Raw genomic sequence first — 16,563 nt, forward strand, 5'->3', positions numbered from 1 at the left:
TGCTGAACTGCCAGGGGTGGGGGCAGCCCTGCCTGGTCTCAGTGCAGAACTGGGGGGCGGGGGGCCACCCTGTGAGCAGGGAGGGGCAGGAGATACCTGGGCTGAGCCCCAAAGACCCAGGTGATGTTGGGAGGAGCAGAGAGCCAGTTCCCTGAGTACCAGGCCCCTAGGGGCAATAACCCAGGGATACCGGTTTCCTCAGACTCCCAGGAGGGAGGGAGGAGCCTGGAGAAAGCCAGACCAGACGGGGGGGCCATCCAGAAGAGGAGACCTACCGCATGATGCCCAGAGGGTCCAGGGCCTCCTCTGCCTCGTCCTCTGAGGACTTCCCTGCATCCTGGCCCTTCTGGTCCAGCGTGGGGAGACCCTCACTCTCCACTCGGTCCTGCTGCTGGAAGAAGTCGAAAGCATCCCCATCGTCCCCCCCTTGGCTGTCTGTGTCCAGGACAGAGAAATCTCTGCTGCTGAGATCCGCAGCCCCAGGGGATCTGGTACCTGTGGAGGGAGACAGAGAGGGCGCCTGACACCCACCACCGGGCGGGGTGGGGTGGGGGGGACGACGACGGACGGGACGGGACGGAGGCACTTCCTGGCGCGCAAGCTCCAGTGCCAGCACCCGAGGCTGGGGGCTTCCTGCAGCATCCTGGGACCAGGATGGTGGGTCTGAATGGGGGTGGCAAAGCCTGGGGTGGAGCAGTTACAAGTGGGAGCCTCAGAAGACAGAGGGAGCAGTTCCTGAACCTCTGCAGCCCAGGGCCTGTTGGGACGACAGGCTACAGTCCTCGGGCTGATGGCAGAAGCCAGCCAGTGTACGTGGGTTCCCACAGAACAGTTCCAGAAACGTTTTGCAGTTGCGGAGCCCATCGGGGAGCTCTGCCAACCACGGTTGGAGACCTGCTCCGAGGGTCTGGGTGATTAGACTAGGAACTCAGTGACTGCTCAGCGAGCACATGGAAGATTCGAGAACGCACTGTGATGGCTTCACTACGAACTGGCTTACATAAGCGCTTCTCAAAGTGTGGTCCATAGGCGGGTGTCCACAACAAGGTAACTACAGAAAGGCGGAGCAAGCATCCAGAAACGTCCACAGTACCTCAGAATGCTGTTTGTGACAGACTGGGAATAAAAAAGTCAGTCCTTCCCCACAATGGTTTGAGAAGCGTGGGTTTAGACTACTTGTTTATCTCTATCTAAATAGTTCATTGAATAGCATATTTTTGAAAGCAGTTACTTACAAAGTATATGACCCTGTGGGTAAAGAAGCCACCTATATGCCCCAGAGTGCCTGGCACATAGAATGTGATATGTATACTGACACAGTATGTAGAACTAAGTGATAATGATTACGTTGCATTATATTATGCTTTGTTATTTTATTGGGACAAATGTAAAAATCCCATTCAAAATCTCATGAACCGTCAATTTCATGGAGTAAGCATCATGTAATAAAAAGTTTTACGGGTACAGATTCATTTAAATACTGCAAAAATCCCACGTGAGAGATCCTATCTGTTCCTCCATTTTACAGATAAGGAAACTGAGGCATGGAGAGGCTAGGAAAGTCAGACCATCCTATCCTGCTTCCCCGTAACAGAGAGGGCCAGGAGATGGGGAGTTTCTTCCAGCTACGGATAGGCTGGGGCCCCCTTCCTACAGTCAACGCAGACCCAGAGAGAGGCAAAGGGCGGAGGGCTGTGACCTCAGTAAACAGGAGGGCCGGAGAGACCCCAGCCCGAAGACCCTTGTGGGGGGCGTGGGAAAGGAGAGAAGAAAACCGGTGCTGCAGTCTTACCAGGCTCGGCTTTCCGTGCATTCACCTGTTCCGCTTTTATTTCCCCACCTTGTTATTTTTCAAAATTGGTTTATTTCCTGTTAATTTTCTTCTGAAAAATTCCCATCTGTCTTGGGAAACTAGGAGATTCACGGTACTCGGGAAAAGAGTTAAATGCGGTGAGTGCCCCGCACCCCCGGATGGGAGCCCTCCCCACGCTCCCCCTGCCCTGGGGTGTTGGTGCAGGACGGGGACACGCCCGCAGCGTTCTGAGTCCAGTAGGTGTGAGTGGGGGTGAGACGTTAGCCATCGCTTCTACAGCGCCTCCTGTGTGGCGAGCTCTGCGCATGTGACTCTCACCAGCACCTGTTAGCCGGGCGACTCCCATCCAACAGACAGGACTAGCGGGAAGACAGGAGCCCGCGGGACCTGGACTGCAAGTGCTCGAGGTTCCCATCACTGGGTGGGAGGGGCTGCCTGGAGCCACGCTCCAACCCTCTCGGTGAGGGGTACCAGCTGAGTGAGGTGTCCCCAGGGACCAGGGCACCAGCCTGGCTGTGGGAGCACAGCCTTCTCCGGACTTTGCAGGCCCCCAGGCCTGGCTGGTGGGAGGCGGAGGCGTGTGTACGGGTGGGGGGAGCTCTGGAGGGGGCTGGCTAGGCGGGGAGTGGCTGGGCTCAGACTACAGAGAAGGGCCCTGGGTGAGCCCCATCCAGCACCCAGATGGTCAGTCCTCCAGGGCTGGGTCCCAGGCCTCTTCCACCCACCACCCTGGCCCAAGCACGGCAGTAAGGCCCATGGGCCTCAACAGCCTGGCTGAAGCTTCTGGGCGGCAGCGGGTATGTGGACCCCCCTCCCGCCAAGCCAGGGCAGGGAGGCCTAGTTCTGGGCCAGCAGAGACCTCAGGAATTTGAGACAGAGCCTCCCGTACCTAAGAATTCTAGCAGCTCAGGGCTGCCTGCCAACTCAGCATCCTTTGAGACACAGCGCAGGATCTCATCGAACATGGCTCTCCTCTCCCGGATGTCACACTCCCCAACAAAGAGCACCTTCCTGGGGAGCGGGGGAAGGCTGGCCGCTGGGTAACGACTGCTGAGTTTCTGGTAAAACTCCTCGATGTCACTGTACTTTCTGGAGACCTGGAATGAGAGGAGCACATGGTTTCCTGAGTGAAGAGGGGAAGGAGAGAAGGCCGCTCCTCCGGCCCCAACAGAGGTCCCGAGGGCGCCGGGCTCTTGGGAGAGTCGTCCCCTAGGACCAGCCCCAGGAAGCTGTGCCTCCCTCCGGACGCTCCGCCCAGCTCCCTGCCTCAGGCTCCACTTCCTAAGCCTCCTGGTCAACGCTGGGTGCTAATCCTGAAAGTCCTAGTGGCCCAAAGGAAAGATGCAATCGTGGCGGGTTCCAGGCACCATCACAGGTCTGGGTAGAGACACTTGATTACAGAGACCTGGCCTGCAGGTGACCGTGACTCATACCTCCATTCCGGGCCTTCAGTGCATTAGCAGGGTGACCTCATGGTCTGGCCCCTGTTAGGTCATCTTCCTGCAACAACGGGTCAGCGTCTTGCAGGGTCATTATCCCGTGAACTAGCAGCTGCCTGTGACAAGGTGACACCTTACAGTGCTCAGGTGGCGGAGAACCAGACACTGCAAAGCTGGTTTCTGGCCCTGGTGCCAGCCAGGAGCCCACTGCACACCAGGACCCTGGGGAAGCTGGCCGGGGGTTCCGCTGGAAGGTGGTCCTCGGCCGTCACAGTCATCCTGGGGTACCTGGCTTCCTGCAGAGCTGAGGGCTGACTGCTACCGCCTCTCGATCTTTCCCCAGAACTCCCGCCGCAGCTTAGGGCTCGTCCACTCACTGTCAAGCTCTTGCTGTGCGTTTACTCTGTATGAGCACACTCAGTGTGGTCTCTGCCCCCGAGGCTCCAGGCCTCCAGTTAAGGGAGCAGCGGTAGCACAGCAGGTCGATGCCATCACTGTGGTCTGTATAAGCCAACACAGGCGCTCAGAGAAGAGTCACTCACTCCACGCCATGCCCCACCTACAGCCCAGCGTCCTCCCTCATCTTAGACTCCTCTGTGCTCTCCCCGCACGTTTGGCCGGTCTCCCTAACTCCTCCGTGGGAGCATCGATTATGAAGACAGATATTCCCACTTCTCCCAAGCCAGGGCCATGCACACAGCACACCAATGAAGCACTGGTGTAGCTGATGGGCTGTGAGGCGTCTGCATGCGTTCAGACGAGGGACACCTGGCAGCCCCATCGCACAGCTCTGCTGGAGCACGCAGCAGCATCCTCAGAGCCCCCAGCCTGTGAGGGTTCCAGATGCTGGCAGGTGGCTGGGGCACTGGGGGACTTCAGGAACCCCCCCCTGGGGAGTTATCCGGGACAGGGGACTGTGGCCTGCAGTTGTCAACACAGAGCCTTGCTCGGGAGCTTTCCTGAGAACAGCTCTCAAGGAAAGGTAAGAGCGTCCTTTCACAAAAGTGACGCAGGCTCCCAACTCCTAGTGGTCCCGAGAACCGAGAACCCGAGACTCCACCAGGTGGGGGCGGAGTGCCCTCTGCTGGCCTCACTGCTCCATGCAGGCCTGGCCACCGGACCCACCAGGACCCGGCTTCTGGGAGCTGTGGGTCTCCAGGGCACTGGCAGTATAGGCAGCCAGGGAGCTTTAAGTCTTGGGTGCTACCCCACGCAGGGCCCACATTCACCAGTGTTCCAAAGCACGGGCTTCTACTCCTTTTGAGGAGTAGAAAGCAAAATGCTCATTCGTTTTTTAAAGCTAAATCGTGAAACTTCAAAGAAAGTTCAGGCGTGGGGTTACACCCCTAGACCTCACAGGGAGTCAACGCGTTCTTTGCCTTTGCAGGTGGTTCAAAATGTTTGGGAAGAACCTCCACGCACAGGCACCTGTGCACCTTACCCGCAGGGCAAGGCAAGTCAGGAGAAAGCAGCACTGGTGTGACACATGGAGGTGTCAAAGAAGTTCCCACACACCCTCGCTCATAAGGCCAGCCAGCACCTTATCAAGGGCCCCCGAGTGCTGCCTCTCTGTCTCGCCCACAGACTTGGGTCTCAGATACTTTCCTCTTTGCTCCTGTCCCTGAAAAACATGGGTGCGTTGAGCTCCATCTGGGTCAAGTCAGATTACCAGGAGCTGCAAATCACCTGGTAGAACAAAGCAGACCCAGAACCATCACCTGCCATTACATTACACCTTGGTTCTCAACAAGAGTCTGTCCAAGAAGCAAACGAAAAACATCACACTCTGTTAGACACTTTCCAGGATGTGCTGAATGTCTCTTAACGAAAGAACTGTGCCATAAACTTTGATCACTTAGAAGCTGGTGTCTCCAAACTGGAAAAGGATATTTGTCATGCAATAAATATAAAGAATATATAAAGAATTCCTATACATAGTAAGAAAAAGACAGCCAATGGTTCAGAAGGAATTCCACAGAAGAAACAATGTTTCACAAACATTTGAGAAGATATTCAATCGCATTAGTAATCGAGGAAATGCGGGCTAACACCTACCAATACAAGATTCACAAAATCAAAATGTCAGACAACACCAAGTATAAATGAGCATAGGAAACAGGGGCATTACACTGTCTGCGATCTGGTAGTGACCTCTGGAAAACAGATGGCCTTGTTTGATGAAGTTAAAAGTATGCATGGCCATATGGATCTTTTGCCTAAAACATTATGCTTTTTCTTAATCTTACTAAAAATATCTTTTCTTTTCTTTCTGAATTCTCTCTTCCTTTAACTACAACATTGACTTGTTCATTTCCATTTTAAATCCATCCTTCTTATTCTCTTCCGATAATGGGATTTGACTTTCTCTTTTTTAATGGGGATTTATTATCTCATCCAGCTGATCTTAAACACTTTAGTATCAAGATCCCATTAAAAATTTATTGAGGACCCCAAAGAACTTTTGTTTATGTGAGCTGTAGTTATTGCTACTTCCCATATTAGAAATTATAACAGAAATTTAAACACAAAGAAAAAAAGAATCTTGTGTCTCTTCTGGTAGGTCCCCAGGCCTGGGTAACTCACTCCTTGCCTTTCTGTCTTGGCTGCCAGGAGACGCAGAACAAACCAGCCGGTTGCTCTGCTCTGACCCGCAGGACCCTTGCTCATTTTAAATTTCTCTCACAATCCCGTGGCCCGTCTCTCCTGGGCACGTCTCCAGACCTTTTCACAAGAAGCCAAAGGTAAATACTAAACGAGTGAGTTTGTGGTCTTGCCCCTTCCTGAAATTCTCAAGCCCCTGAGGCCCCTCTCTTCCCTCGGCCTCGGCTTCTTCTCCCTGACTGTCCCGAGGTGCTAGCGTCCCCAGGCCTTCCTCCTCAGCCAGAACCTCCACGCCCACATCCACTCTCTGGGCAACTTCATCTGCTCCCAGCCTTTCAGCATCACCTGCAAGCTGAGGCCTCCCAAAGCAGCCCCTTGGGCCTGACCCGGCCCCGAGTTCCAGCCTCATGTATCCATCAGGCAAACACTTCAGGCAAACGTCCTCCTTCCACCTGCCCCTCCCTCCACTGAAGCCCTTTATCTCAGAGGGTAGAAACAATCAGCCGGTTAATTATGTGCATGTCACCTTGGAAATACTTTCAACTCTCTCTGTCCCTCCTGTACCACCCACCGCTGGCCTGCCCCCAGCCCCAGGCGTTACTCTACCAGCCTCCTCACTGAGCTCCCTGTCCTCGGCCCTGTTCCTTCCAATCCAACTCCACTCTCCACCAGACAGGCAGTGAGAGACAACAGGACCATGTCATTCCACTGCTTAAAGCTCCTGCTTGACTGCCAGACAGGTCGGGCCCCCTGCATGCCCTCAAGGACCTGGACGCTGCCGGCTATCACCCTCCTCTTCTCCCACTTCATCCAGGACGATACTCAGCCGCTCACAGCTCCCCACATGATACTCTGTTTCTAGCCTCTGTGCCTTTGCTCGGGCTGTGCCTTCTGCCTGGGGCACCCTTCTCCCCTTGCGCTGTTCTTAGCTCCCTCTGCTCGTTAAATTGTTGTGGTTTTTTTTCTATTGCAGTGACACTGATTTATAACATTATACAAGTTGCACGTGTACAACTTTACATTTCTACTTCTGTATGTGCTATGGTGTGCTCACCTCCAAAGGTTTAGTTTCCATCCATCACCATACAGTTGATCCCCTCTACCCATGTCACCCTCCCCTCTGCCCCTTCCCCTCTGGCAACCGCTACTCTGTTCTCTGTATCTACGTGGTTTTGTTTGGTTTGTTCACGTTCTGTTTTTTATTTTTTATATTCCACACATGAGTGAAATCATACGGTATTTGTCTTTCTCTGTCTGACTTGATAGGATACCCTCGAGGTCCATCTGTGTTGCTGCAAATGGCAAGATTTCATCTTTTTATGGCTGAGTAGTATTCCATTGTATATAAGGACCACAACTTCTTTATCTGTTCATCCACTGATAGGCACTTAGGTTGTCTCCATGTCTTGGCTATTGTAAACAGTGCTGCCATGAACACAGGAGTGCATGTATCTTTTCAAATTAGCGTTTTTGTATCTTTGGAAATACCCAGAAGTGAAATTGCTGGATGATCTGGCAGCTCTATTTTTATTTATTTATTATTTTTTAGCCATGCCATGCGGCTTGTGGGACCTTAGTTCCTCAACCAGGGATTGAACCCGGGCCCTTGGCAGTGAAAGCATGCAGTCCTAACCACTGGGCCGCCAGGGAATTCCCTATTTTTAATTTTTTAAGGACTCTCCATACTATTTCCCATAGTGGCTGCACCAATTTACATTCCCACTAACAGTGTTGGAGGGGGTTCCCTTTTCTCCACACCCTCATCAACATTTGTCATTTCTTACCTTTTTGATAATTGCCATTCTAACAGGAGTGAAGCGATAGCTAACTCTGGCATTTCCCTAATCATTAGTGATGTTGAGCATCTTTTCATGTGCCTATTGGCCATCTGTATGTCTTCTTTGTAAAAATGTCTATTCAGCTCCTCTGCCCATTTTTAACTTGGATTGTTTGGGTTTTTGTTGTTGAATTCTATGAGTCCTTTACATATTTTGGATACTCTTAAAATGCGTAATATGGGATATATGAGTTTTATCTTCTCCCATTCGGAAGCTTGTTGTTTTGCTTTGTTGATGGCCATTTGATTATTTTTGCTTTTTGTTTTCCGTGCCTGAGGAGACATATACAGAAAGATATTGCTAAGACTGGTGCCAAAGCTAATGCTGCCTATGTTTTCTTCTGAGAGTTTATGGTTTGGGTCTTACATTCAAGTCTTTAACTCATTTTGAGTTGATTTTTATGTATGGTGTGAGATAGCGGTCTACTTTCATTTTTTGCATGTGGCTGTTCAGTTTACCCGAAACCATCTATTGAAGAGACTATCCTTTCTTCATTGTATGTTCTCTGCTCCTTTTGTCATAAATTAATTGTCCATTTGTATGGATTTATTTCTGGGCTCTCAATTCTGTTCCATTGATCTATGTATTTGTTTTTCTGTCAACACCATGATGTTTTGATTACTACAGCTTTGTAATACAGTTTGAAATCAGGGAGTGTGATACCTCCAGCTTTGTTCTTTTTTCCCAAGGAAAAACATTTCTTGGACTATTCAGGGTCTTTTGTGGTTCCATATAAATTTTAGATTTTTTGGTTCTATTTCTGTGAAAAATGTCCTTGGGATTTTGGTAGAGATTGCATTGAATCTGTTGACTGCTTTAGGTAATATGGACATTTTAACAATGTTAATTTTCCTAATCCATGAGCATGGAATATTTTTCCATGTGTTTGTGTCTTCTTCAATTTCTTTCAACAATGTCTTATAGTTTTCAGTGTACTTGGTTAAATTTATTCCTGGGCATTTGTTGTTGCTGTGGTGGCTGTAAATGGATTGTTTTCTTAACTCTCTTTCTGCTCACTCATTGTCAGCACACAGAAACACAACTGACTTTTCTTAAAAATAAACTTATTCATCTATTTATTTTTGGCTGCGTTGGGTCTTCGTTGCTGCACGTGGGCTTTCTCTAGTTGCGGTGAGCGGGGGCTACTCTTTGTTGCAGTGCATGGGCTTCTCACTGTGGTGGCTTCTCTTGTTGCAGGGCATGGGCTCTAGGCACGTGGGCTTCAGTAGTTGTGGCACGCAGGCTCAGTAGTTGTGGCTCACAGGCTCAGTAGTTGTGGCTCATGGGCTCAGTAGTTGTGGCTCGTGGGCTCTAGAGTACAGGCTCAGTAGTTGTGGCTCACGGGCTTAGTTGCTCTGCAGCATGTGGGATCTTCCCAGACCAGGGCTTGAACCCGTGTCCCCTGCATTGGCAGGCAGATTCTTAACCACTGCGCCACCAGGAAAGTCCACAACAGATTTTTGTGTGTTGATTTTGTGCCCTGCAACTTTAGTGTATTCATTTATTATTTCTAATAGTTTTTGGTGGCATCTTTAGGGTTTTCTATATATAGAATCATGTCATTCACAAACAGCAAAAGCTTTACTTTTTTCTTTTCCAATTTGCATGCCTTTTATTTCTTTTTCTTCCCTAACTGCTGTGGCTAGGACTTCCAATACTATGTTGAATAAGACTGGAAAGTGAGTGGAGCCTGGTGGGCTGGAGGGAGGAAGGGAAAAGAAGGGGCAGGAAAAAAAAAAAAAAGAGTTGTGAGAGTGAGAATTCTTGTCTTATTCTTGACCCTACAGGGATAGCTGTAGGTTTGTCATATATGGCCTTTATTAATGCTGAGGTACATTCCTTCTATACTCATTTTATTGAAAGTTTTATAAATGGGTGTTGAATCTATCTCTATCTTATCTCTCTCTCCTGCTTCTGGGACACCCATTATCCTAATGTTCCTCTTCCTAAAAGACTTCGATAATTCTCGTAGAATTTTCTCTCTCTTTTTTTTTTTAGATCTTAATTTTCTCTCCTCTTCTAACTGTATCATTTCTAGATTTCTATCTTTGAACTGGCTAATTCTCTCTTCCATATGGTCTGCTCTATTTCCAATCCTTTCTGATGCACTCTTCATCTTGCTTACTAGGTTCTTCAGATCTAGAATTTCTGTTTGGTTCTTTTTCAGAGTTCCAGTCTCTTTGGTAAAGTATTTCTTCTGTTCATTAATTCCAACCCTGACATTCATTGAACCGCCTTTCTGAGTTTTCTTATAGCCCGTTGAGCTTCCTCTTGACAGTTGTTTCGAATTCTCTATCAGATTGCACTGTTCTGTGACTTTAAATCTGGTTTCTGGAGAATCATTATTTTATTTTTGTGATACAGTGTTACTGTGGTTCTTTATGGTGCTTGATGAGTTGTTCCTCTGCTGGTACACATGAAGCAGCAAACATCTTTCTTCTTTAGGTAAAGCTTTTTTAAACTTGATTCCAACTATTCAACAGGTTAGAGGCTTTTGTTTTCTTTTCTTTTCCCTTAGGTGGCGCTACAGCACAAGTTTTTGGTTTCTCTTACCTGAGCTGCCTCTGGTTATATTAGAGGATTGGCACTTTCCAGCCTCCACTGCCCTTGTCAGAGGTGTTGCCTGGTGCCCGCATTGTCACCGCTTGTGCCTCCATGGTTGCTGCTGTCACTGTTGTTGCTGCCTGGGTCAGCGGGGTGGTGGGCATTTCTGCTGTGTCCAGAATCTTGAGTCACAGGCTCTGCTTCCACTGCACAGGGTGGAGCTGGGGTCTCGGCACCTCTGCCGTGTCTGGGGTTGTCAGGTTTAGGGATGCCGCCACTGTGGGTCGGGGAGAGGGGGCCAGACTTGTGGGCAGCTCTACAACTGGAGGGACGGTGTTGCAGGCCCTGCTGCCCAGTCCCCTGTGGCTGCAGGCGCGGCTGAGGCCTGGAGGCTGGCGTTGTGCGTGCCGCCTCCCTGATGCGGCTGGGTTCTCTGGGGCCGCGGGCTATGTCTCCGGGGCTGGGGATCTGGGACTGCACACACCACCTCAGTTCTGCCTCCGTTGTATGTTCCAGTCCGCCCACCTCTAGATGGACAGATGTGCAAGGCTGTTTGGGATGTTTCACTGGCTGTAGACTGAAGGGGAGTGAGAAAGGGAGGGTCTCATCCGCAGTAATGCTGATGTCTCCACCTGCTCTTCAAAACCCAGCTCAGCCCTGACTTCTTCCGAGACATCTTCCAGAACCCTTTCCCTAGGATGGGTTAGGTGCCCCTTCTCTACACTACCACAGTCCTCCCCTCCCCTTGGACTCCTGTCTCTTTACAGGTCTGTCTCCCCACAGCCTGTAAGCATCTGGTTCACCGGTGTCCTTACCGCCAAAACGCTCTGGCACTGTCAGGCCGAGTGAGCGTTGGCTAGAGCACTGCTCGCACCCTGATGCTACTTGCACCCTGGTGGCAGGTGTGTTTGCCCAGCTGGAACCCCGGACCCTGGGCACCCTCGGGAGCATCCTGGCGGAGCCCCCAGCTCACCAAGAACTGGACGACATCCTCAGGCCTGTGCTTGGCCGACTTGAATGCAGCCAGCCGGGTTACCACCAGGATCTGGTACTCCACATGCCCTGACATCATCTTGCCCCGTACCTCCTGGTGCTGGGGCACGGTTAGGTCCAGGCCTGTGTGGACATTCTGAACTCGCCTGCCAAAGGGAAAGAAGGCAAAAGAAGCTCAGGTTCAAGTCAGCAGGCTTCTTGAGTGAAATGCAGGCCAGACCTCAGGTGGCCCAGCAGGCCTGGGTGCAAGGCTGCTCCACTGGCCGCTCTCTGTGGTCCCGGCTACCCACCCCACCACAGCCCAGCCCCTCATAAAGCCTGGCTTCCCAGGCCCCAAGCCTGGGCCCTGCCTTTGGGTCACTCAGGAACAATGGGCTCTCACCAGCAGGAAAACAGGTGACAGCAGAGAAGGTGGGACTCATGGAAAATCACAAACAGCTATAGTGTCTGACACAAACCCAGCACAAGAGCTCCTGTGGGGTTTGTGGGGATGGCATTCCAGGGCTTCTATTCAAACCAAGGGAAGTGCCTGGCTTTGGGCACACAATGCAGGAATGAAACCCCACCAGGAATCCGGAGAGAGAAACGCATCTCTTCAGCTAACCAGAGAGCAGCAGAGCCGCTACAGAACCTGCCCAGCCAGGGGAAGATGGAAAGGGCACTGGATACCAGGCCATCATTTGCCCTGGGGCCTCTGCAAGGCACTGATAAGGCCTGCTCTATGAGGCTTTGAGAGGATACTCGGCAAAACATTACAGCTCTTGGAGGATTTTTAAATGCTATACAAATGTAATGAATCACACGATGAGCAAAGAAGTTATGAAATGTTTCCTCCGAGGTGAGAAAAAAGGTTAAATGTATTCTTCGTTCTGTGTAAGGGTATAATGGAGACCCATGCACACAAACATACATCACACAAGCACCTATGACAGGATATGCCCAGCATACAGTTATCAGGGTCGAGACCTACTATGTGCCGGGTGGGACTTTCAGAAGATAGGAAAGGGGAGGGCCCGAGGGGTGGGGCTACTGGTGCTAAGACTGTGTCTGGGGCAAGGCCCTTTCCGTCTCTGCAGCTACATCCCAATCCATCAGATGACTCCCTGCCCCCAGCACTCCTTCCACACAGACTCCTCCCCTTTCCACACCAAGCATGGGCACTGTCACCATGATGCCATTTGTCACCAACTGGGAGGACAGCCCACCACGTAGCCACATACTACTAAGCATTCAAACCCTTACACACACAAACATATCCACAGGGTGTAAGGTATGCGAAAACGAGCATGAATCACTTAGAAAGGCCCGGGCGAACCCGCCTTCAGGCAGGTGTTGAATGAACCCAACATATGCGCGAGACGGAAAAACACCAATCAGCCCTCTTTTCCTTTTGCCAGTAACCAAATGAGCGTCCCTGGCCCTGCACCAGGTACAGACCCGCTGGCGCTGCGCGCCGTGTTACTGTCAGGAGCGCAGGAGAGCGGAGGGGACTGAAGTTGAAGCGGCCGCGCTACCGCGGGCTCTGTTCTAAGCACCTGCCTGTCTGAGACACTCCCGCCTCCCTCAGCCTTACCGAGGGTCACTACCGCTCAGACCCACTTAAAGTCAGAGAAACAGACACAAAAGGCGAGTCACCTGTGCTTGGGCTCAGCAGGTCAGAGGTGGAGCCAGGGTTCACTCCAGGCTGCCGCCCCCCTCCCCGCTGACTGGCGCCTCCCATCAGTCCAGCTTGCTCCTCCAGGACCTGCCTCCGTGACCCCTCCCCCTTTCCACTGTCCCCTCCCCCACCGTCCTGTCGCGCCGCCCCACTGCTGGGATCACACCCTTGGCCTCAGCTCCCCTGCCCTCGCCCCTAAGCCCTCCAGCTCTCCGCGTCCCTCGCACCTGTGTCCGGCAGCTGCACATCACTGGGATAAACGCACAGACGTGCTGACTGGTCCCACCTGAAATTCACGGCCACAACCTGCAAGCTCCAGCGTGGGGCCTGGCAACCCCACCTTGGTCTCGACCTGGGGTTCTCAAAGTGTGGCCCCTGCAGCATCAGCATCACCTGGGAACTTGTGAGAGTGGCAGATCCAGGGTGCTGAATCAATCTCCATGTTAAGAAGTCACCTGAGCCTAACCCACGCTCTCTCCCACTCCCCTAGGCCCCCAAGGAAACTTTTCCTGTAAAGGGCCAGAGAGTAAATATTTTAGGCTTTGCAGGCCATAGGGTCTCCATTACAACTACTCAACTCAGCCACTGTGGAGCGAAAGCAGCTGAAGACAGTACATAAACTTTATTACAAAAGTTAAGTGGTGGGCAGGATTTACACAAGTAAGTGGTGGGCGCATGGGTGTAGTTTGTCCACCTATGCCCCAGACCAAACTTCTCACACTGTAAAGTGCATCCAAGTTGCCTGGAGATCTTGTCAATGTGCACATTCTGATCCAGCAGGTTGGGGGCAGGGCCTGGGAATCTGCATTTCTAACAGCTGTCATGTGATGCTGATACTGGTCTACGTGGTTAAACCCTAAGGTTAATTCTCCCTCTCCTCTTACTCCAGCGGCACCTGACAGTCCCTCTCTGCTCCTTGAAGCTCTGTCTTCATTGCTCCCAGGACCCCCACCCTCTCTCCGTTCTCCGCCCTCCCTGGCCACTCCTGCTCCGCTTCCCTGGATGGTCCTCCGTTCCTCTTTCTGCTCCGGACTCTCCCCTCAAGGCCACACTCCTTCTCCCAGCTGCCTGCCCGACATCTCCGCTTGGCTGTCAACAAGCTTCTTCATGAACGTGTCCAGACAAATGGTGACTCTCACCTTTCCTAAACCTGCTCCATCCATAGTCTCCCGAATCGGTCCATTGCAACCTCCCTCTTTCAGGAACTCAGGGCAAGTCTTGCAGTCAATCTTGACTCCTCTTTCCTGTTCTCGCGACCCACATCTAATTATCAGCAAACCCTGAAAGCTGTACCGTCAAAATACAGCCAGAACCCAAACATTTCGCACCCCCTCTGCCACCATCAGCTCTCACGTGGATCACTGCCAGAACGGTCTCCTTGCTGCACCCTGCTCACCTACCTTCTGCTCAACACAGCGGCCAAATGACCTTTGTGAAATCCAAGCCAGGTCCCACCTCGCCCAGAGCCTCACCTCAGCCTGGGAGGCCTGTTCTGACTGTCCCCTGCCTCCAAGCCCCCAGCTCCGCACCACATCACCTAATGCTCTCCGCGGCTCACGGCACTCCAGCCACCCTGGCCTCCTCGCTGGTGCCCAAGCACCTCTCTGCCCCAGGACATTGGCTCCTGCTGTCCCCTCTGCCTGGTACACTCTTTCTCAAGATTTCTCTTGCGTTTGTCAGGAGTCTGCCCAACTGCCACTCTCTGTCAGAAAGACGGTCCTGGGCCGCACCATATAAAACAGCACTCACTCCTCCTAGCACCCTATTTCCCTACCACTTTATTTCCCTTCATACCATTTATCATCCCTGACACACCACATATTTACCTATTGTCCGTCGGCCCCAGGAAAGCTCACGAGAGGGACTTTGTGTTGTTCACTACTGTATCCTAGAACCACTCTCCTGGCCTTCACCACCAGCACCTGCATCCGTTAAGGAGCCCTGCCCAGGTGTGGCAGTGAGGGAAGCCACCCACGCCCTTCCCAGGCTCCCAGCACCAAGGTCACACCCCCACTGGTCTGCTGCTGGCGGCCCTGCTCACACCTGCCAACCTCAAAGCTCCTTTTTGCAGGAAATGACACTGAGGCTCAGGGAGAGGAGGTGATTCGTGCGGCCCTGGGGAAACCTCTTCTGCCAGCGAGGACACGACCAGCAACCATGCAGAGGCCGAGCAGGTTCTGATATCAGGGTCCACTTAAAGAATCACACATACTTTTCTAGACCTGAAGCCACAGGGATGTTCAGATTACTGCTGGAAAAATAACATTCATTTATGTAAGAGATTGATGTCTTAGCCCAAGATTCTGGGTAGGGGGAACAAGGGCGGAGTGTATGAAAATACTTGAAGTGAGTCACTTGACAGATGTTAGAAAGGGGGAAAGAATAAAACCATGACCATCCCAGCCTTTCCAGGATCCATCTTGCACTGGGTCCCCCAGGCCTGGGTCAGGGTGGGGTGGGTCACCCTGCATCCTCTGCCCCCAGGGACCCTCCGCAGGCCTGGGCGGTAACTGCACTTTTCCTGAGCTACCTGTTTGAGCAGCTGCCCCCTCTTCTCTCCCTTCACCTCATTAACCTCCACTCCTCCTGCAGGAGGGGGTCTCATGCACCCCCTCAGAAGCCGGGGTTACCTCCTGCCCTGTGTTCCCATGGCAACCTGAACCCACTACCCCCCATTCAGCATCTGTCTCCCGAGGGTCTGCGTTCATCCCCGTTTCCTCTGCAGGGCCGAGCCTTGCCGGATTCACCCCGTCCCCAGTGCCGTGCCCGGGGCCTGGTGCACGGTGAGCACGGACAGGATGCATAACTAGATCTTCGAAGAGAAAGGAAGACAGGTGGACAGGAAAGCGGGGAGGAGAGCCCTCCCTTTGCCTGCTGGCCGGGACCAGCCAGTCCAGGCCTTCCACTGGGTTTTGGGTGAGTTCGTTACCCTCTAGGGACCTCAGTTTCCCCATATGTAAAACCGGGGGGGTGGAGCGGGGGGAGGGACTCGCCGCCGCCCGCCTCTCCCGCTGGGCGGTGGAGGGGCCGAGCCCAGGTCAACGGCCGGCGCGCTGGGGACGCCGGGGGGCGGGCGGGATCGTCGGGACCGGCCGCCTTCGCCGGCTCCTCCGCCCCGGGCGCATCGGGCCACGGCTCCCGGGCACCCGACACTCCACGTTGCCCGAGACGCAGCGCCGGGCGCGGGGTCTGGCTCACCTGGAGGTGACGAGCACCGCCGGGGACTGCATGACGGCGAAGCTCCGGGCGGGGCGCGCGGTCACGAGACCCGCGGGCGCCGGCGTCACCGCGTTCCGGGCCCTGGCCCGCCGCCTAGTGGCCGCCGCGCTCGGCCGCAAGCGGCCGCGCGTTTCCAGGCCTTTCTGGAACTCTGGGCGGAGACTCGGGGCTGAGAGTCCTGCGCGGGCTCGTCGCTGCTGGAGGCCCCGTCGGAGCTGAGCGCTTCCCCCGCGACCGAGTGTCCTGAGCCATCCAGAGGATTGGGTCTGAAGTCCCAGCGTTATCAGTGACAGCGCCCGTTTCACTCTTAGGAGTGCCCAGAGTGTCCCGGTTCAGACACTCCTGAAATTGTTTGCTTCTCCTTCCTTGGGGAGAATGCCAGGGAAACAACGCAGCGGTGCTCACGGCCCCAGGGATGCTCGGAGAGAGGTTAGGAGAGTTCAGAAAACAAGATAAATC

The 16,563-nt window shown here is 52.9% G+C and overlaps 1 protein-coding gene across 1 annotated transcript in view; it reads right to left on the minus strand.

Moving 5' to 3' along the window:
* The window catches only part of HS1BP3 (HCLS1 binding protein 3), a 40,513-nt gene extending 24,343 nt beyond the window's left edge, over window positions 1–16,170 (minus strand). Inside the window, exons 1-4 of the mRNA XM_032652972.1 lie at window positions 16,084–16,170; window positions 11,209–11,374; window positions 2,703–2,910; window positions 276–495 (exon numbers count right to left, since the gene is read on the minus strand). Coding sequence (XP_032508863.1) covers window positions 276–495; window positions 2,703–2,910; window positions 11,209–11,374; window positions 16,084–16,115 — 626 coding nt within the window. The 5' untranslated portion in view covers window positions 16,116–16,170. The remainder of the gene's footprint in view (window positions 1–275; window positions 496–2,702; window positions 2,911–11,208; window positions 11,375–16,083) is intronic.
* Window positions 16,171–16,563: the final 393 nt, after the last annotated feature.

Source organism: Phocoena sinus, chromosome 13 (genome assembly GCF_008692025.1).
Source record: "Phocoena sinus isolate mPhoSin1 chromosome 13, mPhoSin1.pri, whole genome shotgun sequence".
NCBI lineage: Eukaryota > Metazoa > Chordata > Mammalia > Artiodactyla > Phocoenidae > Phocoena > Phocoena sinus.